The sequence below is a fragment of the Polypterus senegalus genome, chromosome 6, assembly GCF_016835505.1.
Source record: "Polypterus senegalus isolate Bchr_013 chromosome 6, ASM1683550v1, whole genome shotgun sequence".
Classification (NCBI taxonomy): domain Eukaryota; kingdom Metazoa; phylum Chordata; class Cladistia; order Polypteriformes; family Polypteridae; genus Polypterus; species Polypterus senegalus.
Genome location: NC_053159.1, coordinates 814,853 through 838,967, shown reverse-complemented (window position 1 = coordinate 838,967; position 24,115 = coordinate 814,853). Strand labels below are relative to the sequence as shown.

General features: G+C 42.6%; 1 protein-coding gene across 4 annotated transcripts in view; it reads right to left on the bottom strand.

Annotated features, from left to right (window-relative positions):
- The window catches only part of rif1 (replication timing regulatory factor 1), a 46,693-nt gene extending 25,746 nt beyond the window's left edge, over positions 1-20,947 (bottom strand). For 3 of the 4 annotated variants that reach the window (XM_039755205.1, XM_039755208.1, XM_039755207.1), the window contains exons 1-11: positions 20,710-20,947; positions 16,566-16,694; positions 15,022-15,100; positions 14,599-14,695; positions 14,132-14,262; positions 7,249-7,343; positions 5,670-5,859; positions 4,747-4,839; positions 4,439-4,577; positions 3,443-3,594; positions 2,518-2,638 (exon numbers count right to left, since the gene is read on the bottom strand). In XM_039755205.1, coding sequence (XP_039611139.1) covers positions 2,518-2,638; positions 3,443-3,594; positions 4,439-4,577; positions 4,747-4,839; positions 5,670-5,859; positions 7,249-7,343; positions 14,132-14,262; positions 14,599-14,695; positions 15,022-15,100; positions 16,566-16,678 — 1,210 coding nt within the window. In that variant the 5' untranslated portion in view covers positions 16,679-16,694; positions 20,710-20,947. Of the gene's footprint in view, positions 1-2,517; positions 2,639-3,442; positions 3,595-4,438; positions 4,578-4,746; positions 4,840-5,669; positions 5,860-7,248; positions 7,344-14,131; positions 14,263-14,598; positions 14,696-15,021; positions 15,101-16,565; positions 16,695-18,315; positions 18,537-20,709 lie in introns of all 4 variants that reach the window. The other variant, XM_039755206.1, reaches the window with a different exon arrangement.
- Between the last annotated feature and the right edge of the window lie 3,168 nt (positions 20,948-24,115).

The following is a 24,115-nucleotide window of genomic DNA, read 5'->3' as shown; positions in this document are numbered from 1 at the left end:
GGGCTGGCATCGATCGCAGTGTTACACTCTTGGAGGCTTACAGCATAAATAACCATAAAAGCCGAGTGCTGGCACCAAGGCTAGGGATCTGCACTGGCAGATCGAAAGGTTGCCGGTTCGAATCCCGTAAATGCCAATAGGGACTCTGCTCTTTTGGGCCCTTAACCTGCAAATGGTGAGCGCTTTAAGTAGTGAGTAAAGCACTACATAAATGCAAAGATTTATTATTATAAAAATCAAAAAGAACACCTCTACTTCCAGGCACCGTGTCACACAGCGGCCTTTTTTCAGAAGCTCTCTCTAGTTTCCCCTTTTTTTTTTTTTGATAAACTTTATTTTTAATGAATTGCTAATGTTAAGATTTTCACTTCTGGCGTGTTACCTGTTACTGTAAGTTACTATAATTTTTTAAATGGACTGTACATCTACAACATAAGAGCCTTTGAGGCATCCCGAAAGTTGTCGGTTCGAATCCCCATCACTGCCAAAAGAGATCCTACTCTGCTGGGCCTTTGAGAAAGACCCATAACCTGTAATTGCTCCAGGGGCCCTGCGCTCTGACCCCAAACTAACAAATTCCTAATACGAGAAATTGTATAAGGCGAAATGAAATAAATAAATCTTGTTGATGTTTATTTTTAAACTCGCCAACAGAAACGATTCCCTCTGCTATCAAGACGAGTCACTCTGAACAAACATCCGACAGCGGATTCAATTTGTGGACGCAACAAGCTGGACCTGCTACTGTATATTCAAATGGTAATGCCGCCTTTAAATGAACACGAGGAATCAGCCAACCTTCTTACGCCACCTACAGGCCTGGAATTGACAGCAGCAGCTCTCCAGTATCCAAGGCAGAAGTTCCTGTGTGCGTCTGGAGGGCTTGTTATTTGTTTAAGTGTATTTTTTTTCACTCTCTATTAAATTTTTGTAAAGTTTTAATTTTCTCTTAGATACAAAGTACAAAATCTGCCCAAAAAGAAACCAAACTTAATAAGAATTAATATTTAGTAAAACCATCAGATTTGCCTCCTTCAGTGTACCCCCTCCTCTATTTATGCACCACTCCCAAAGGTTTTCCTACTTCCACAAAACGTGTTCCAGGACGCATTGCAGAACACACCTTTCAGGGTTCATTTCAACATCCGGAACATAAAATAAGGCCACAGGGGTCATACACCCACCTTTCATCACCTGATCTGATTTGTTTCAAAAAAATGTCAACAGCATTTGAACAACCGAACGACTCCTGACTGACTGGGACACGGCTCGCTTTTTGCACATCTGTCAAGAGACGCAACACAAATTTTGCAGCAACACAATGCATCAGCAGTTTCTCAGTCAAAATTGTGTGTTGCAAAATTTTATTGATGCCTTCTTCATCGCCTACTGCTCCACATGAAATTGCTGACAAAGATTTCTACAAATCGAGGCAAACAATCGCTCAACGGGACCACCATACAGTTATGTCTGCCTGATTTGAGCCGTCAGTACTGTTAATAACACTGTGGGCAGCTTAAATGATCCTCTCCATAATCTTGCTACAACATCTGAAAAATCTCGCAGTTACATTTTGCAAATTTCACAGGAGAAGCTTCACCTTATTTAAGTAGTTTGGTTTCTGTTTGGACAGACCTCGTATGTACATCTAAATTCCTGCTTCAATCCGTGATTCACAGTAACCACCTGCTTAATTAATGCTGGATTAGAGCGTTTCTAAAAAGGGACTGCACTAAAAATGTAAACGTACAGAGGCAGGAAGACTTTGTTTCTCATCGCCAAACACAATAATCACTTTTTAAACACAGCACAGGCAGGTCAAGTGTCCGAGTTCACTGGCTGAAAAACAGCACACAGATGGACCAAACACACAAACGTCCCGCTAGACAGATGAATTACACTTTGATGCCTGCTGTGCTTCAAATTATGGACCCTCCAAACCAACATCATGCAATTAGCACGTCCATCGACCAAGCTGTACATCACTCAAGCTGAAATCTGGTACCCTTGAAAGCTATTGGAGACTAAAAGCTTATTCTGACTTTCTATTTAACTAGAGTACCTGATACTGTTAAACCCTGTTAAAAATATGAATTTGATGTAATTGCACTTTATCATCACTGCTGCTATTTAGTACGACCCACTGCCACAAAATCAGTCTCTGTCTTTGATGAAGTAAACTAAAACGCTCCTAAATCCCTAAATGCACCTGAACATTACACAAAGTGTCCACTTTCTTTCTAACTTGCACAAATTGTTTTGAAGAGTTGATCAACTCTTCAAGCCGAGTGACAAAAGCTGACTGGACGCCAGTTCTGTTCCACTACCACTCATGAAGTCTAGTTATTGCTTCAGCATTACACCCGATAACAATCAGCACATATGTCAAATGTTTGATTTGTAAAATGTATTAAAATTAAACAAAAACAAAACTAGGAAGCCTTAGGTCTGTGTCAGAAATCCACAATATGCATTACACGATAAACTACAATGCAAGAGTGAAAAACAATTTGTTACCAGCTTTAGAAGAAGCTGGAGAAGCACCAATGGTCTGGTTGGGAGAACCTCTTGCATTTCCGGAGGTGGGCGTAGTAGGAGAACCTGCACTCAGTGTGCTTTGAATTAGGGGGATTCCAACCTACAAAAGGAGGACAAAGGACTTTAAGAGATTATAGGTTTATAAAAATCAGCCCCTGGTCTCTGCCTGAACTATACTTGGTGTCACTGCTTAATGTCAACTATTTTTAAAATGCTAAAAACAAAACCACAGAGGTGCTCTGACCAAGCAGGCGATTCACTGACAGCCGACAAATCTCAAACTGATCGGCTCTGTTATGGTAATGAAGCTGTAGTCTCCTGTACCTCAGGCCTGTGATATAAAGGAGCCAAGCAGAAATTTATGGGAGAAAATGCTGGCTTTCACATTGAAGAGCACACAGTAATAAAGTAAAAAACAGGAATCTGAGGAGCTGTCCTGGGCACGGACAGGAAAAACAGACAAACTGAACGTCAAGTGGCAGACAAGAGGTCTGTGTGCTGCACTGAAAATAACAGAGAAGCTGCTTTAACGAGTTCACATCTGTTCATCGTGTGCATTATTTAAAAAGCGCACTCCTTGGGCAAGTGTGAACAGCAGACAAGGTTCTCTTTACAACAAGAGAGGACAGGCTGAATCAGAATAGGAAGAGAGCCAAAAAAATGATGATCTACTGATTCAGAAAATCTGCTTAAACAAAAGGCTTGTCAGCTAACGAGCCACATCAGGACGTTTCACTTCTTCATTATTTATTTTCATTCCAGTGGGATGTTGTGTGCAGGCTTCCATGTAGAACCTCAACTAGACATTTTCTTACACTACATCCTGAGACACAAAATATATGTAAGGTGGCCTAAATGATGATGCCTCAAGAGGAATGCAGCAGACATAAAGAACTACCTTTACCTGCTCAAAATTGGCTCCAAAATGGGGTCCGAGCTTCACTGCCAGATACCACCAGACTTCCAATTTAGTTAGCAGCAGTGCTTCAGTCCTCACTTGTATGGAGCTGAGAGGCTGCATCAGCAACTTTAACCTCTTTGTACTGCAAAGAATTTCTTATTTGGGAGAGAAAAAAAAAAGAATGAAAAAAGTGTTAATGGATTAAAAAAAAAAAAAAGTACATTTGCTTAGAAACTGGTGACTATAAAAAATATTAAATCTTAATTTCTTAAGCCTGTCCAGTACTATACTACTGCTGATGCGCATCTTCCAAAAATTGGTTAAAAGTCCTCAAAAAAACTCTCATGTGATGATTTACCAAGCAATAACATGATGGCAGAGTACGAGGGTGACGTCATGAAGGTCAGCAATAGCAGATAACCTAAATCATGTCACGTGGGGTATGAAAAATGTAGGCAATCACAGGATTAAAGACAAACTCTAGTAATGCAGAAACAAGTGTCACTGAGGGGGCTTAGCATAAGAGACTCCTTCCAGCACTGGACATTTTTAACATAAGCAGGCAGAGTCCACTAATACAAAAATAAAATATCAAAGTCCAAATAAAATATCGTCTAATGGATTGCAAACAGAAGGTCACAACAAAAGATTGTTTTTCTTGTTATTCGTCAGGAAAGAGCACATGCACTATTTAATTAGTTCACTTAAAAATGCATAAAAGAGAAGGGACCCCCAAAAACTGAAAGCAAACCCTTTTGTTAGATAAGACGAAGAGTAAGGTTAACTGAGAATGTGTGCCTCATACCCGCTACTCGGGCGATGCGTTCCTACACCAGACAAATTGAATGGCACAGCACATAAATCAACTGTCAAGAATAAGCCTACAACGTTTAACAAAGTTCACAATGTGCTACATTTACAGGAGTTAGTTACAAATCTATACCCAGTGCTGCCCTACTGAACATTCATTCATTCATTTAATGATTCATTTTGACTTACCTGGATTTAAAGCAAAGTTATCAATCAAACTTTTCCAAGCAATAAAAGCAATTTTCTTTACTACTGGAGAACTGCTGCGAAAGCCGAGCTCTTCCAAGTGCAAAAGAGAATTAATAAAAGTTCCTCCACGATGTAAAGACTTCAAAAGATGGTAATTGGTGCAAAGACAAAAACAGAAATAAAATAAGGCAAGGTAGTAGAATAAAATAAATAATCTACCAGATGCAGTCAATTGTTTAAGGCGTTAGTAAGGGCAGAACCAGGCCTTGTCAAACACAAACACGAAAACAACGAAGGGCCGTTCTTACCTTTCCCAGCAGTCGGACAAATAAAGGCCAAAGTTTCAACACGTTGGTCTCATTCTTTGTTGAGAAAAGCTTCTGCAGTTCAGGTATAAGTTTCTTGAAAAGGAGAGGGAAAAAAAGAAGATATATGTATAAAAAGAAAAAAAATAATGGATAAAAGTGGCACAATTTCAAAATTTAAAACCGGTGGAAAAAATGCAGTTTATACAACTGGCCAACAACTGACGTGCAGTTTGCTCCCTCCAATTAAAAAACATTCAATTCATTAATCAGCATTTGTTAAGACGCCAATACAGGATTATGGGAAAACAAAGACATAAATACGGGATCTGAGTGCCAAGTTTTAGGGCCCAAAATATACACACTATGTGTTAAAGAAGATCTGATTTTGCAGTGTAAAAAGAAAGGAAGAGGAAATAAAGGGGCCAGATAAGAACCTTAAAGTGGTGACAGATGTTAAAAATCAAAGTGGGCCGAGTGGATGCGATGATCAGGATGTGCACACACTGGCAGTTTGTGCTGTCAAACGCATGACGTGCTCTCAAATACAGAGTCTGCACGCAGGATCTTCTTTTGATCTCAGACTATTACAAATTGAGCAAATGCTGCATGTCCTACTGGCAAAAGAGCACGCCTCGTTCAAAACCGAACCGAACTGTACACCGAAAGCAAATAAGCCAGAATGCAATCCATGTTATTAAAATGAGACGTGCAGATGAATATTTTATTTATAAAGGAAAAAATAAAAATGAGTGAAATAGTTCATATGCTTAATCTGCAGGAGAGCACACTTTGTCATTCATCAAAAAAAAGTGTCGAGGCTGGGAAATAAAAGGAGAAGCAAACCCTTCAACAAACTGGCAACCGTACTTTAAAAAGGGAAAAACGTTTTACAGTGCGTGTTAATAAACAGAGGATGTACGTACAGAGGACATAAGAGGCTCCGTGATGGCTGCTACCTCCTGTTGCTTCTCCACTAACAGGGGCATCCCCAGTTCGAGTGCTGCAGCTGCCCGCAGGCGCACCTTGGGAGCCGAATGAACCACCAAGGGAATGATCAGCTTAGCCCACCTGACCGCCCCCTCTCCCATTTGAGATGGGGTCTGCTCCAACAGCCTACAAAATGAACACAAATACTGTACACACTTGACTGCTACTTCACACGACCATTTTGGCTTGTCAAAAAGAAGAAATGTATTCATGATAAACCAAGTCCAGTTTTAAACAGGCTTAACAGTTTACGACAGAAATAATTGTGCATTACATACAGTTCAGTTTATTTTTGACTGCACATTTATGTACACATACTGAAATCTTTGGAAAATTCAGTATTTTTGCCTCAGCAGCTTAACAATTTTTTTTTTTTTTTAAATGTTTACAAGTGATGCTTTTATCTTCACCCTTCCCAAGCAAATCTGACACTGCTCTCATTTTAAGGAGTACAAACTCCCAATGAATTAGTTCAAAATACCAGGATACTCAATACTACACAAGATGTTAACAATATTAAAAATTAAGAAAGTCGCCAAGGGCTAATAAACAGGTGGCCATTTCAAGTGTACAGAAAACAAAAGGAAGGGTCAAAAAGCAAAGGACCCTCAGGTCTCATTTTCTTTAAAAAGCTCAGCGCCATGTTGGTGCCCATTCAATCTACATCTAAAATGCAAAATTCAATTAAGGGAGAATTGTGTCCTCTCACACCTCCAGATCCCAGTTTGTGTAGCTATGAATGGTCTCTCCTTGTCCACATGCGGTTTATTATGGGGGCTCGTAGGCCAAGCTTAGCTAGCAGCTCAAAATGAACACAGTGCGCCTATGCCAATGTGCCTTATGGCAGGGTGATGCTAGTCTGTATCATGTTGGGGGGGTCTACTTTAAAATAAATAAATGGGGGGGGGGGCAACAATGCAAAAATGTAAGTTACGGTACCAAAAAGCACAAAAATGGAAGTTGCAGAGCACACGCTTACCAACGTAAATGCCAGCTAAAAAGTTATGTCTACAGCACCATTAAGCCAAAAGAGCTGCCTGAAAATCTTTAGGTCAAAGTGCACAATGGCCTTGACTAAACAGTCATTGTCACAAAGCTGAGTGAATGACCCCCCTGCAAGTACAACTTGTCAAAAAACAAAATGTATCCAGGCATCTACCACATTTCATTTCAGTGCTTGGATTTCTTTTTTATTTGGGAAATGTGACTTCTAAATGAGATTTTGTGGCATTATGTCGAATGGATTCAGTGGCTGAGGAAAACAATAAACCTCACCTGCTCTCGCACTAGAGTGAAGCCTGATCAGGTGCAGTGCTCCTGATCACAATTCCTATACTAACCACAATTCAGTGATGTTAAGTGTTTGGGCTTTTATCTCCAGGGGGTCCTCCATCCCTCTTAGCTTCCATTAAACAAGCTGCCAGAAAGTTATTTCTTTTCAGATTTACAGAGGTTCAACTTGTTTGTGAAGAAGTAACTTCAACTTGAAAAATACCAAAGTAAAAAATGACATACCTAATAACAACATTTAGTGCTTCGTGCTCCATCACCACTGACTGCACATCTTCCCTGGAATGTACAGTTTCCAATGCGGTAAGAACATCAGGAACCTGAAATTTGTTACCAACAGAAAACCATTGAGAATCAGTCTGCAGCAAAGAAAAACTTCAATTTACATTCTTTAAAATAACATCCAATGTCATACAGCATGTTAAGCAAAAAGGGGAATCCTGAGCGAGCGAGCGAGGCGAGGCGCCCTCTCAAAATACGAAAATCAAACTGATAACTAAGCAAGTGCAAAGACTTGAACGTTTACAACAGCCTGATTCAGGTTAAAAGAAAAAGTAAAAATGATAGCTGCAAAAATATTTCAGGTGAAGAAGAGGTGAAGAAAATAAAACCTTCCACACGCAAAAATCAAGTTAAGCCGATATATCTACAGTGACCTGTGAAGTATTCAGACCCGAGACCACTTCTCTAATCGTACGGAGGAACAAATCGTTTTTCTCTGCGATATTCACTTCTCCAAGAGCTGAAACCCCAGTGTCAAAGCTTAATATGACATTAGAATTGTTGGGGGAAAAAGAAAATGTGCTATTAATATTCAATAACCCCTTTAGACTTTAGTAGGGTCACCATGTGCAGCAGTGCCACCTTTAGATCCCACAGGTCGGCGTGTACCCGCTGAGCCCACTCACTGTTCAGATGGATTCTGGCCCATTTTTCAAGGCAGACTCGCTTCAGTCTGTTCAGGTTAGACGAGTAACGCTTATGCTTTGTAATCTTCAAATGTCGAAGTGATTAAACTCAGGGCTTCGACTGGGCCAGTGGAGGATATTCATTTTATCTTAACGCCTTCAAAGTTTTGGCCTAGAGTTTAGGGATCATTGCCCTGCTGAAAGGGCCTATGGGAGTATTTGCATGTATTGTTTCTCCAATAATATTTTTGCCTGTTTTAAGTAGGTGCCCAGCAGCACCAGAGCTCAAGTGCTACAATGAAGTTTGGTGGTGGCAGCACTGGCATTTTTTGAAGAGTGGGCAGTGTGTTTGGGCAATAAGTGCTCTCTTGGTCTCACCTGACAACAAACTTCTTTCCCCCATTTCAACAATCATGTTCTGTGGCCAGACGTACCTTTAACGTGGCTCTTTTTCAGTGATGGGTTCTTCTGTCCTGCCCTGCCCTGCCCTCACCACTGGCCGGTGTCATGCAGCGCTCTGGTGCACCTCTACTCAAGTCTCGGCCACTGAACTCCTTACCTCCTTCAAATGAATAATCAGCCTTCCACTTTGTCTGTCTGCACAGAGGTTTGGGGGGCAACCTTTATCTGGGCAGAGTCAGAGCAGTTTGACCTCCAAACACTTGGCTATCACTATGGGACCTTTTCCTAAAGTACGCATTTGATTCAGAACTCGATTAATGACCCCTTAACTATGCAGTTTTTATCCAAAAAAAGTCAATTCTCTCACTAATTTACTGACTGAAAGTGAGAAGGCAGCCACATACTCGTTTGTTTTTTCACAATTGTAAAAGGCCAGTTTCCTTTTTTCTTTCTTTTTTTCTTGAACATTGGAACTTAAAAAGCAGCACACAAAGATCAAGAATTCAGTGCAATTTTTTTTTTTGGTAAAATTAGAGAATTGGTCAAGAATATGAATACTTCTGCATGGCACTGTATATCCAGATAACCAAAAGCTTGCTGCAATTTAATACGGCGTACAGAAGAGCCTCAGTTATGTGCAAAAAACAGATGGCACATCCAACTAAAAAAAAAAAAGATCTCTAAAGATTAGAAAGTGGAATACGGGAGTAGCTGAAGTGTGCAGTTTAAGGTTGGAAATGCTTGGCTGTATGCAATAAATGCAGATGTAAATTCCAGCAGGGTACCGGACACACTGAAACAACAGGCTGAAAAACTCACAAAGAATAAATACTCGCAGCACTAAGACTCAGACAGGACAGACTACATGTGCGTGAAGGCCGAGCGCACTCGGCTAACCTTCACCGACATGTCCTGGGAACAAAGTAAAAAGAAGAAGTGGCCAGCTTACCGCTTTTCTAAGTGGGAGGTAAACGGAATAAAAAAAAAAAAAAAAAAGCACCTTCAGCGTACACTTCATCTCAGAAGACAAGACGACAGTGCTATTAAATGGAAAGTCCATCATTCACTAAAAACAAACACACAAAAAACTGGCTGCGTAATTCTAAGATTTCCATAGGCCCTGCCCTATGATCCTATCAGGACAAGTGTCCTCGTCAATGAGGAATTCTGGACCATCAGGAGATTGGCCAGACTTAGGAAACTTACAAACCAGCATAAAACTATTAGAGACCTTGTAAGAATAGTAAGCCATAGTGACAATCACTCAGAAGATGATTTCAAGCAGAAGTGGAACCCTGGGCTCTGCTGGTGTGCCCCAGTTCTCCCAATAAAGACGTTCCAAATTCCACACCAAGATGTAGCTTTATAACATCAACCAAGAAGATCCAAGTTTGCTTGGGATTCCTTCTCTCATCTCACAGTAAGATATTCTTAACCCAAAATAATAAAGGAAGTCATTTATTACCCAGAATGTCTATGGAATTCAAATGAACATTAAAGCCGATTTCTCACCACATATGAAACCGATAGGAACGAGACAGCGCCATGTAGCACCACATCTTCTGTGCCATTAACATGCCCACATTTACCTTATAAATTACAACAATGGGCTAAGATGAGAAGCAGGACTGTACAAGGTGCACTCGAAAAAAACTAACAAATTTTATTTGTTTTTCTCCACTTAGATTTAATGGCAACCAGGATAACAGACAGTTTTAAAGGCTGTATGCACCCATTCCATGAATTTACAAACTGCCAACAGTGAAAGCATCCAAAATACTACAGACCAACAGCTAAGACGGTAAAATCAACTACACTGCAAATACAACCAAAAGTCAAAGTCAAACATTAATCCAGTAATAATGTCTCTCAAAAATGGCCAAGCAATGCTGAAAATCCCAATGGCAAAGCAATGGCGACTACAAGTCTGTGCACAAGACCCACGCCAGACCTCCAAAGTAAATGACTTCTTTAGACTGGCTGCGGGAAAGACACATTTATAAACTAATATTGTAGAATGTTGAAATGTCACACGACGAGATACTAGAAGTGATGGTGTCTGAAAGGCCTTTTGTAAAGTAACGATTGAAGGACTCTGCCGGAGGAAGTTTTTTTCAGGGCTCTTCTGTGCACTTGGGACACACAGTGAAAACACAGCCTCCCAGGCTGCTTTGTACTCAGGAGGCGTTAAATATTAAAGTCCTTCAAAGCAGGCATTTTTTCTTTAAATGTGCGGCTTGTTAGGTCTACATTTCTATACTGATGAATGCATCCAGAAATGAAAAACAAAACTAAATTATACACACACATATATACAAACACACACACACACATACATTTTCAGTCAATAGGCTGAAACTGGGCCCAACAGAAGAGACACTGTAAACCAGGAAGTTTTCACGCAGTTCTCTTTTTCTTCATTAGGTTTAAATTGAAACAAAATGAATCCTGAAGACTAATAACTTGTACAATTAAATATCACCACTTAAGAGTGTCGTGTGGAAATTTGATTTACTTGACTCAAAATCTCATAAAATGAAACAAATCATGCCAGATTGCTAATTAATATAGAAGCGATACAGATGTGCAACATATCCAAGGACAGGCTGCATTCAAGATGGAGGTTGGATTACAAGCAGATGACAGGGTGCCTCAAGAGGAGTTGTGGTATTGTATGAGGAAGTCGGGAGTGGTAGAGAAGTACGTAAGAGTGGTACAGGATACAGTACATCTGGAAAGTATTCACAGCGCTTCATCACTTTCTCCACATTAAATGTTACAGCCTTATTCCAAAATGGATTCAATTCATTTTTTTCCTCACAATTCTACACACAACACCCCATAATGACAACGTGAAAAAAGTTTGAGATTTTAGCAAATTTATTAAAAATAAAAAAAACTGAGAAATCCCATGTCCATAAATATTCACAGCCTTTGCCATGAAGCTCCAAATTGAGCTCAGGTGCCTCCTGTTTCCCCTGATCATCCTTGAGATATTTCACTGGAGTCCACCTGTGATAAATTCAGTTGACTGAACATGATTTGGAAAGGCACACACCTGTCTATAGAAGGTCCCACAGGTGACAGTTCATGTCAGAGCACAAACCAAGCATGAAGTCAAAGGAATTGTCTGTAGACCTCCGACACAGGATTGTCACGAGGCACAAATCTGGGGAAGGTTACAGAAAAATGTCTGCTGCTTTGAAGGTCCCAATGAGCACAGTGGCCTCCATCATCTGTAAATGGAGGAAGTTCAAAACCACCAGGACTCTTCCTAGAGCTGGCCGGCCATCTAAACTGAGCGATCTGAGGAGAAGGGCCTTAGTCAGGGAGGTGACCAAGAACCCGATGGTCACTCTGTCAGAGCTCCAGAGGTCCTCTGTGGCAAGAGGACAACTTCTAGAAGGACAACCATCTCTGCAGCAATCCACCAATCAGGCCTGTATGGTAGAGTGGCCAGATGGAAGACACTCCTTAGTAAAAGGCACATGGCAGCCCACCTGGAGTTTGCCAAAAGTCACCTGAAAGACTCTCAGGCCATGAGAAACAAAATTCTCTGGTCTGATGAGACAAAGATTGAACTCATTGGTGTGAATGCCAGGCGTCACATTTGGAGGAAACCAGGCACAGCTCATCACCAGGCCAATACCATCCCTACAGTGAAGCATGGTGGTGGCAGCATCAGGAACTGGGAGACTTGTCAGGATAAAGGGAAAGATGACTGCAGCAATGTACAGAGACATCCTGGATGAAAACCTGCTCCAGAGCGCTCTTGACCTCAGACTGGGGCGACGGTTCATCTTTCAGCAGGACAACGACCCTAAGCACACAGCCAAGATATCAAAGGAGTGGCTTCAGGACAACTCTGTGAATGTCCTTGAGTGGCCCAGACTTGAATCTGATTGAACATCTCTGGAGAGATCTTAAAATGGCTGTGTACCGACGCTTCTTATCCAACCTGATGGAGCTTGAGAGGTGCTGCAAAGAGGAATGAGCGAAACTGGCCAAGGATAGGTGTGCCAAGCTTGTGGCATCATATTCAAAAAGACTTGAGGCTGGACTTGCTGCCAAAGGTGCATCGACAAAGTATTGAGCAAAGGCTGTGAATACTTATGTACACGTGATTTCTCAGTTTTTTTTACTTTTAATAAATTTACAAAAACCTCAAGTAAACTTTTTCCACGTTGTCATTATGGGGTGTTGTGTGTAGAATTCTGAGGAAAAAAAATTAAATTAATCCATTTTGGAATAAGGCAGTAACATAAAATGTGGAAAAAGTGATTTGCTGTGAATACTTTCCGGATGCACTGTATGTACGAGGGAACTGTGACAGAGGTGAGGTCTGTGGTCGGAGTGGACAGAGGTGGAATTACATCAGGGATCGGCTCTGAGCCCCTTTCTTATTTGCAATGGTGATGGACAGGTAGACATACGAGATTACACAGGAGTCCCCGTGGACTGTGATGTTTGCTGATGATCTGTAGAGAAAGTAGGGAGAAGGTTGAGGAGACCCTGGAGAGATGGAGATATGAGAGGAGAGGAATGAAACTCAGAAGGACCACCAAGACAGAATACATGTGTGTGAATGGGAGGAAGGTCAGTGGAATTAAGTTGGCGAAGGTGGATGAGGATCGACAATACAGAGTAATGGGGATTGTGGAACAGAAGTGAAGAAGAGAGTCCAGAGTGGGTGGAGAAGAGTGGCAGGTGTGATTTGTGAGTGACAGACTGGTATCAGCAACAGTGAAAAAGGAAGGTCTACAGGACGGTAGTGAGACCAGCTATGTTATATGGGCTGGAGATGGTGGCACAGGAGACAAAGCTGGAGGTGGCAGAGATAAAGATACTAAGATTTGCATTGGGTATGACGAAGATGGACAGGATTAGAAATGAGGACATTAGAGGGTCAACTCAGGTGGGACTGGTGGGAGACAAAGAGAGAGGCGAGATTGTGTTGGTTTGGACATGTGCAGAGCAGAGTTGCTGAGTACAATGGAAGAAGGATGCTAAGGGTAGTGCAGCCAGGGAAGATGAAAAGAGAAACGCCTAAGAGGTTTATGGATGAGGTGAGAGAGGACATGCAGGTGATGAGTGTGACAGAACAAGATGACAAGGACAGGAAGATATGGAAGAAGATCATCTGCAGTGGCAACTCCTAATGGGAACACCCAAAAGAAGAAGACTGTCTCTCTACATCCAATCATTTCATCTCTACATTTATTTCAGCTGTTTGCTGATGTACAATTAATCCCATTTTTTTTTTTTTATTAGTTAGGAGTTTAACTCAAGACATTCACCATAAAACGCTTTCATTATTAGCGGGCAGGGTAACGTGTTGGCCAAGATGTTAGGTAAAGCCAATGGCTGCCACAGCATTATCGCCATTAATTCCTCGAGAATGGGCTCTTAACTCATCGATGCTCGCAGTCCACCAAGTTGTCTACAGTCTGTAAATCACCTTGGATTGGCATTGCATTGAAAGGTACCCTGCACCAGTCTCCTTACATGGCAATACTGATATCGCGCAAAAGACTAAGCAGTTGCACTTTTGAATTGTAAAATGCTTTGAACAAAAGGGCTATTAAAAATAACTACTTTTAAAATTGCAAAACAATTTCACTAAGCTGTTAGACAAATTTCATATTAGAGGTTACTGCAAAATCACATTCTTTTACTTGTCACTGTACATGTCAAAGGAATAAAACCAGAGCAGAAAGAAGTGGCAGTGCATCCTCAACACACAGGCAGAACTAAAGAGCAATTCAGGACAACATTAATCAAAACTGAGCCATCCTCACCTTTTTCCCCACAAACTCAGGAGGAAAATTTTGTTTGGCCATCACCCAAAGTGCTCTTGTACAAGTGTTCTTATCACTGGACTTGACCGCAATGGAACTAAGGGACGTGAGCAGCTCTTCCACATAATTTTCTGCAAAAGAAAAACAAGTCTTAAAATCATTTAAACTCTTTCACATACCATGAAGTGTGTTATTGGGTTTATCTGACGACTTCTTCAAGCGAGGAAATACAAATATGAAGACACATAGCACCTCAATAGTCCCCATGAGGAAATATGGCTTCTTACTCACACTCAATAAATGAATAAAGTCGCAGACCTGAACACTGAAACCTTTCCATCAATTTGTTATTTAAACAAATATAACTGGCTATAAATAAGGGTGTCATTTAAATGATTATACACAACTTCTGTTTATTCTTCCATAAAAACAATAAATACAAAAAATGGGGGTGAAAATTAGCTTACCTGTTAAGCCAGAGGCAATACTGCTGTGAAATACAGAAAACCCCAAGGCCTGAAGAGCAGCTTGACTAAGTTCTGCGTTTGAACTTGCAATATGACCCTAAAGGGGGATAAAAACCACAAATGGACTTTTGTATATTTAAATAGTACACTTAAGAAAAGCAAGTAAATGGTGGGAAGGACCTCACCAAACCTGAACTGTTTTACATGAGAGGATGTGATGTACAAATGAGGAATGTGCGCAAAATGTGGCAGAGATGGGATCAACATGGTGGATTTACAAACCAGACAAACTCTAAAACACACATTCAGCTTTATACATGACATTTAATTAAATCTGGCAAAAGCAAATACTGAACAATAATCAAGAAAGATGCAAAGTTTACAAAAAAAAAAAATTAAAAAAAAAAAAAAAAATCACCTCACCTTAAAGGCTGTACACAGACGTGAAAAGTGTGTGCCAACCGCAACAATAAACTGCTGTCCCTCCTCTCCACTGAGGCGGCTAAAAGACATTTTTAGAAGTAAAATTAAACACGTCTGACAAAAGCCATACATATTCGTAAAGGCTGATCATTATTGCTTTACTATATAATATCATGTTATAGGAAAAGACATTACATACAACACCCGACATAAGCAAAAACGTGCAGTGCTTTTACGTTAATTAATGCTTTTATTTTCAATATTAAAGTATGGACTCAATTGCTACAGACACAGTCTTTCCTAAAGCTCCCACAACTAGGGTAGATGGTTTAATGGTAATATATTCCATAACTATATCAAACTATTATTCAAATTCAAAAGATTTGGATAATAAATGACATTTGCAATTCACACAGAATAGCCAAGACACTGCACTAATGTCCAAGCAAATCACTGAATCCTGAGCTAAGAAACGAACATACCTGCACATTTTCACACCTCGTTCACTTGGACCAGTTTTTCCAAACTCTGGTGCACTTTCCTTGTTTAGGCAGAGGTGAACACGCCAATCACACTCTAGCGCGGGCCACAATAACCGAACGGAGACCCGTTAGAACAAAGTAACAAAACGTCCCCCCATTTAAATGGTCTAGGAGTGAGAAAACAACTTAGGCTGCATTTTTCCTTAAACAATATGCACAGATGACCGAGACCTTTTCTTTCAAGTATTACTGAACACATTTTACATTTATTAATTATTTGTACTGTCTTTAAATCAAACGACTCTCAGTAAAAATGACATTTAAGGTACAAGTTACTGACAGTCCTCTCAAACACATTTCTTTCAGAGAAAAAAAAAATCTCTGCAGAATCTGCTAAACTCTTTGGGTCAGCCAGTTCATTTGAAGTGAATGGTTTTGAGTTCAAGTGTAATATCTGCTCAGCTCAATTCAGGGTTTTTGACACTAGAAGTTAAACCGAGAGCACTTACTGGGCATCGCATCAGCCCACTGCAAGCCCATTCTCGTCCTCCGTGTGAGCGAGTGAAATGTGGAATTGTCAATTTTCCTACACTGCTCAGACACAAAGAGAAAGTACAAAACAGACTGGGAGAATTCCGGACATTGGGATTGAATCCAGGACACTGGATATGTGGGCTGGCAGTGCGACCCACTGATAAACAATAATCAACCACCATTTATGGCATGCATCGCCTAAAAATTATTGAACAAGCAACACCAAAAGTCAGATTTTAAAGGCATTCTTCATATCCAATCACTAAAAATATCTTGAGTCACTAAACCCGGATACTTAGGATTCTACAGAAGGAAAAGTTTTTTACATTCACCAGCTGTTCACAAAATTCTTAGGAAAACAAAGAACGAACTTTGGGCATTTATATCATTCTAGTGTTCAGGATAAAGCCGCAATTTAAAAAAATGAAAAATCATAGCTGTTATCAATAAAACTGATACAAATCTAAACAAACCGGGTACCCTGCCCTCAGATCTAGCAGCAGCACTGCCAGCCTGGCCGACACTTACTTGGCAATAGTGAGATAGGCATCGATATACTCGGTCTGGGACACTGAAGGATCTTCAAGTGACTCTAGCAGAGGAGTCAGGCTCGAGCTGGCTGGTTGAACTGTAGCCATCATCGTTACACACTTTCACCTAGAAAACAAAAACCCCATTTTCCAGTTAGTACTCTCACTGCATCGTATCAAGCAAACCACCTCAGGCAGTGGGTGAAATGAAGGTGCCACGGACCGCTAACGGCACTTCAACAAGATGTGTGGATTTTGTTCCCATGCTGACTTCACCTTCACCGGGATTAGCTTTGATAAGCGATGATTAGGTCAATTATCAATCAAAACGTTTTAGTGAGAGCGTGAAGCAGGAAACGTACGACGGAAATTAGGTTTGGACGTGACGGCGTGGCTCCAGTTTTAAAAGCTGCACGACCTTCCTTGGGCAGTGCTTTTCTTCTGCTCCATTAAAAGTTTATCTGTGCAAAGCCGATTCTCTTTGATCAGCCCCGTCAATTAACCGAGATACTAAATCTGTAGGAATAACTTAACTGTTAATAACTGTTTTATCTTCTGGTGTACTTGCTGTAGCTTTAGGAACATCTTGAAGGGGAATGGCCACATTTTCTGTTCAAGTGGGAGCTTTGAGGAATCCAAAGGATGAAGCCATTTTCATACGTCACTGCACTGGGCAGGCAGAAGACTTCAAGGTGCCGGTTAAGGGGCTCACATTAATCCCTGGGTTTCCGAGTTCTTCCATCACCTCAATACCTGACCAAGTGACGTCAATGGTCCACTCTAGCGGAGGCTTTAATTAAAACTGCCATCTTGTTTCATACTGCTATTTTTAAAGCAGCATCTGCATGAAAGAATTTAAACTACTAATAGAGAGAAAAACAGGACTGCTATTCCCCATTAAGGCCAAAGCCTTCCCAGTTGCCTAAGAAAACCTGCACGGCACTTGTGTGTGGCCTGCTGCCAGCCTATCATGAGGACCCCTCAGATTTTCATGTCATTATCTTCAAGACATTATGATGTTCACATGTCGAGGTTTTTGTTCCCGTTTCATTCTCCTCCAGTCGTGAGCCACTAGCTTTCCAGTATCTCATGCCGAGACTAACTCCGGCCTTTAAAATAAATATTTGGACTCTTTTATTTTATTACTTCTTACTTTAATGTTGTGGTCTATAAATGCCCAAGTGTCAGCTCACCTTCAACAGACAAAGCCGTGCGTTACAGTGTGGGGGTTTATTGTGCCTGTTCGGCTGTTTAAATACAAGTTCATGAGGCATAAACATACAATGCAATTACAAACTAAATGAGCTTCTCGGTGGGCAATACAGTTACTTAAACTCACAGCAGGTCTTTGGAGAGTTTAGGACTTCAGGAGGTTTAAGAAACAATCGACAAATACTAAACTAAATCAAAAGCAGTTGATGCAATGACGTGGAAGACAAAAGCAAGATAACACAATTAGCTATTTGCAGTGCCGCAGTACATGAAGATGCACACAGATTTGAATCAATTCACCAAATGTAGGCAATTCTCAGTTATTAACCTTTTTGGGATAGAAAGCAGACACCACGCAGGACCGGGAATGAAGGAGGAAGATGAGACTCGCTAGAAAGCACAGCCTAAACATGAAATAAGCAACACGACGTAACCAAAGAGAACCAATGGCAACACTCGGTTTATATTCTGCCATGCATACCCGTCTTGCAGTTAAACCAAATGTCACACATTTAATAGTCATGACAGGGGCTCACCCGTCCACTCTCTGAAGCCTGGCTTTTCCAGCACTGATCAGCAGGTGGGTGAAGCTGAATTTGCTCACATCCACTGACAGGACTCCAATCCCACCAGAGCGGAGCAGAGCAGAGCAGCTCCAAACTGCCAAGGCAGCAAAGCTAAACGTTACTTGGATTCACTTTACAGGTCACAGGGCCACTTCAAGGGACATGCAGTGATCAGGTGGGGGGTAAAAAGACTAAAAAAAAAAAAAAAAAGAATGAGAGAAGAACAACATTAGCAGTGATTTTAAACTTCTTCCGTGTTTATGCAGGTTTAAAGGAGCCCTGCTTTTAAAATGGAGTACACCTTCCTTTAGCTATTTTCAAAATCAAATCTTTGATAATCATTCACAGACCAATGCTTAACCCCTAATGAGTTAACGTAAAAGAATATAAAACCGGAGGCACTTTGATCTGGACAGTAGGCTGTCTGCGACACTAAGAAATGAGTAACTCTGAAAAGGAGAAAAATCAGCTGAACAACTGGACAGCCAAAGTGGGAGATGACAGGAACACACAATCTGGTGCACAGTGTCAAAAGGCAGCGGTCTCAGCTGAAAGAAAGCACAGTATGATCAAATATCACAGCATGCAGGGTGACTGCCAAAAAAATAAAATTAAAAAAATCAAACTCCATCTTTTAACGTAGGTTTTGTCTTTAGACAAATATGCAGGCTGGTCCAACAGTAAACGAGTCATAACTACACCACAACAGAAAACACAGTCAAGCTTACCAAGACATTGACAATGAGCATAAAGAAAAGAAAATCCGCATTTAAGTGCATTTAAACATTAAGAAAGTGGGCCCGGACCCTCAGTCACGCGTCACTCTACCACAAATCACCCCAGGTTGGCTCCAAAACACTGCCAGGTGACTCAGGTTAGTACAGAACTACACATCAACTCAACTGAAATATGGAAGCAAATGAAGAATTAAAAAAAAAAATATATGAATGCTGAATGAGTCAAAACAGAAAATTAAGTGGCATAAAACAAAACCCACAGATGACAAAAGTTAAAACACAAACAAATAAAAGTCCCAGAAACTGTAACCCCGTCATTAAAATTGATTCACCACAAAGAGAGATGCACAGGGAGGGAGATGATGCTGAAGAAGGAGATGAAGACAGAAATGCTCCCATCCATCCGTGCGTCTCCGTTTTCCACCCAATGGTCCCAGGGGGTTTGGCACCTATCGGGATGGCATCAGATATGCAGCAGAAACCAACCCTGGATGGCAGGCCGACCAGTTGTATCACAAGGCACGTTCAGTTGGGGTCAACATCACTGGCACCCCTGCATTTTAGGAATGCCACAATATGATGATAGATGGCTACGTTTGGAGGCGCTCACCGGTGCCAAGGGTTGGGCATCCAAACATTAGGCAAGGGTGCCAATGATCAGGTTCAGATCTTATTGAGTTTTGAACCTCAGTACTTATTAGATCTAAAAAGCACACACATAGCTTTATTGTTGTATACATTTGAACATAATATTAAAATAGTGTGACAATAAAAAGTTGTCATATCTCCAATTATTTGAAAAGATATTATACATATCAACCCAAAAATGTAAAGGGGGCCCAAGTGTTGAGCACAACTGTACATACTCAGGACTACAGATCAATGACAACTCAGAGGATGGCAGGAAAAGTTAAGTAGCAGAAAGAAAGCAACCCCAGAATAGATGGGAAGGTTGCAACGAGTGTGCTGCCAGCTGCCAGGCCAGGGTTCAAACCCAACATCCTGGACCCGAGAGGGTGAAGATTCACCCACTAAAAAGGAGGATACAACGAAGAGGCTGCTGAGCTGGCAGGACACACCACTGTCAGGTCCACATGAAGACGGTTTCCAGCTTTCCATTTAGAATGTCGTGATGGTAAACGTGTTCAGGGATGTCACGGCGTCCGGCGCAGGAGTGGACCCTGCCTCTCGTCCTGCCCCCCTCCCCGGGCTGATCCTGCCAATACCAAACGCGGTGTAAGCAGGTCTCGAAAATAGACAGACGGAAAGTGAAACGTGCACCAGGCCGGCTCCCCTCCAAACTCTTAATCGTCGTACTCCAAGTGGGCTCCTATTTGCTCCTTTGTGCCGATTCCCCCACCGCCGAGTACTGCCTGCTCGGCCCGGACACCTCCACCATCCCAGCCCGCGCCGCCTCGCCTCACGGCCTCTGAGAGGCCAAGTGCACGCCGCAGCAATGCAGCTCCTCGGCCGACGAACGCGGTGCCCTCGTGCACTAAATAAATAAACGAAGGGCGCCGATGCCCGGCAACAGCCCAGCACGCTTGCGGAGTGTTTGGCGCGCGCTTTAACGACTCCTTCATCACTCCGGCAGGGAGGCAAAACAACACGCGACCCAAATTCTTACCTCAGCTATTCAGACATAACTGCACGGTGGGCCAAACGCCGAAGGGGCAACTCGAGCGAGGACTGCGAACACGAGATATGTCGGCGGATTCTCCCCGTCCCGCTCACTTCTTGCGTTATTTTTTTTATTTTTTCTTCGCCCCTTCGTCGCCTGCTCCTTCCAGCTCGCCAGCTCCCCGCGCGAAAAATGCTGGCGCCAAACTAAACAGCGCACGTCAGGACCCGGTGACCTTTCACCCCTACGTAGAAGCTCCGCCCGCTCATAAATATTCATGACGCAGCGAGGGCTACGGCGGGCCGCCTCCGCCTTTCTTCCACAAATCCGCGCATCAAACGGAGTGAACCGCGGGGGAGCATCGTACCGCTCGCCTATTGGACTCCGCACCGGTGTCGGCTGGCATCAGTCGCGATACTCTGCGGTCACCGCGGCTCTCGGGAATATTCACAGCATCGGCTCATTAATAACGTAACAGGTGAGTGCCTCAGGAATAAGTGACAAATCTGCATATTCGAGCGGAGCAGCTACGGACTTGATGAATAATTTACAAGACCGGTGCTCTACCTGCAGCCAGGGTCTGCGCTGCTTTCTCGAACCTGAGTTGATCAAACACACACACACACACACACACACACACACACACACTCACATATATGGCGCCTTTCACTACCATGACCGGTATGTGTACTCGCCAAATGGGTCCGAGACCTGGGAGGGGGGGTCCTGCCGCACACGCCGTTTTTAACAGTTCACCGTGTCCCCTCGGGCTGACCGGCAGCACCACTAACTGGGTTTGGGCAGCAGCCTTCTGGGACTGGGTATAAAAAGGGCACTCTAGTTGGCATGGTGAGGTGGGTTTCGTCTAGAATATCAAAACAAAATTCTTCCGTTACTGTATCTCTTGCTATGGTTTTTCCTGGGCTTTGCTTTGCCCCTGGGGTTAGTTTCTTGTTCATTTGGCTATATTTTTGTAAATTATTTTATTTTTGTTGATGAAAATGTTTTTGTAATCCCTTTACTTGTTTTTCAGCCGCGATTAGAGCTTACAGGCTGTGGCTTGGCTGTCTCGTTGCGGGACACCGTGCCAGTGCTGGGTTATTTTCTGCTCTATGCCAAGCTTAGTGTGCCAACTGACTGTACGCTAGCTAACCCGTGTGGTTGGGTTTCCTACTCCTATGATCTGTGCCCTAGGTGAACGCCTAATTTGCCTTTAATGGTGGGATATTTTTGACTCAACGCATAAGGAACGAGGGTTTCTAAACCCGATACCGGACCCTTGCCTGAATGCTTGGCTTCAGTAAAAGAAACTGGAGTTCCAACAGAATTCAGAGAGACCAGTGGCAGGTCTTTACTGGTTTTATTGTGGTGAGTCCAATGGCTGCTTGACCAAAGCCACAGAGAAGCTGAAAGCCGAGTCCTGAAGTGTGGGGCTGGTGGGGCAGACCTTTGTAGTCAGTCTCTCTTATGTGATTGTCTAATCGAACTTTGAACCGTTTCAATGCACAGATATTTTTGTACATGTTGACTGTGCCTCTGCCGGGAAATGTATTAGCCGGGGGGCTATTAAACCAACTTTGAAAATAAAATGACAAATCTCTTGCCTTGACGGAGGTCCTATTGGCGACGTATCATTCAACTTGAGTGTCGGGGGCCTCCGCGTGAAACTCGTATCATTCTGTGTACTTATTATTTCTGAAAACCTAAATTCTCCGTTATCTGTGGTTCAGTAAACACAAGTGGTCCGAGAAGAACTTCCAGCCTGGGGGAAGAGAAGTTTATTATGAAATCAATGACTTCCAGACAGCGGACTTGTTTTCGGGATTAATTCCCTTCCTGCGGAGCGTTTTTGGGTATTTTTGGGATATTTTTAATAAGCCACAGCTTCTTATTCTTCCCCCTCACTGGCCACGAGCCTGTGCAGTACAAGTAATCCCAGACTCCCCTTCACCTAAGGGGGGTATTTAAAGACCATGCACGAGTTATTCAGGAAAATTAGCCGATGTCTCAATGAGGCCGTCTAGCGGGACTGGAGCTCGACTTTTTTTCCCTGTCACTCAAACTCCATATGGACTACACAGCTGGGTCAGTTCTAAAATGGACAAGAAAGACTTAGGACCAGGAGAGAGCAGCCCAAGTGGGGGCTTAAACAATAGGAGAGTCAAAATAACGGATTCACTATTCCAAAAACAGGGACGGGGGGCAAAGTTCCAAAATAAAAAAGAGAAGAACGAGTCCTAAGCCCAACTTGTCAACTGCTGTCTCTGTCGGTCCTTTAGCCCGAGTGTAGGCTCAGTCACGTCTGCCGCATGCCATCTTAACACATGGGCATGCTGGGCAGTTCTAAGGCCACTCCATAATCACACAAGCGGGTGGGCATCAAACTCAAACAAGTGGCAGTTTGGGGTGTGGCGTGTAGAGGGGGGCAGAATGGGCTCAGACACAGGAAGCAGGGGGCGATGGCATGATAAGCCTTATCAGAATCAGAGTGGTGGCCAGCAGGGGTCCATGCTGGGGTCACTGCTGTTTTTAATATTTATCAGTGATTTGGATAGGAATGTCAAGAAGAAGCTGGTGAAGTTTGCAGATGATACCAAGTCAGGTGGAATCCACTGAATCATCACAGAGGGACTTGGACAGCAGACTGGCACGGGCAGACAGATGAGATTTAATGTCAGTAGATGTAAAGTGGTAGACATAGGAAGTGTGAGGTTTGAATGCACAGAGGAGGAGGAGGAGGAGGAGGAGGAGGAGGAGGTTGGGAACATGCGAAGATTACAGTGTGGTGCCACACCCACCACACGGATTGAGCGCAGCCGTACAACAGATGACACCACAGCACCACACTGAAGAGTGTGAGTGCCAATCCTGCCACCAACCCAGGGCCATCTTAACATATGGGCACGCTGGGCAGTTCTAATCTATGAATGTTGTGACTTGCTGAGTGGTTGTGTTGGTAGGGGTCTCCGTTGCACTGCTTTGCCCGGGGCTATAATGCTGTTAAGATGGCCCTACACCAACCCCCAAGTTTCCCCTGCAAGTTGGAGGATCTGCTTGTGTGGCTGGATGCAGACGGTCTTCATACCCAAGATGGAGCAATTGTAATGGGGGTCTGAAAATCAAAAGCCCACCTCATGAGAAGGATTTAGGAGTCGCAGTGGACTGCTATCAACTGCCAGACCAGACCGTGTGCAGAAGCCATTAAGAATGTCAGGTTATATAACGCCTTGTCGTGTGGAGTGCAAGTCCCAGGAGGCTCCACTCAAGTTTTATAACTCACTGGCGAGGCCTCATCTGGAGTCCTGGGTGCAGTTTGGGTCTCCAAAAACGACATAACAGAACTGGAAAAGGTCCAAAGAGCGACTCGGCTGATTATGGGGGGCTACAGGGGACGAGTGATGAAGAAACATTA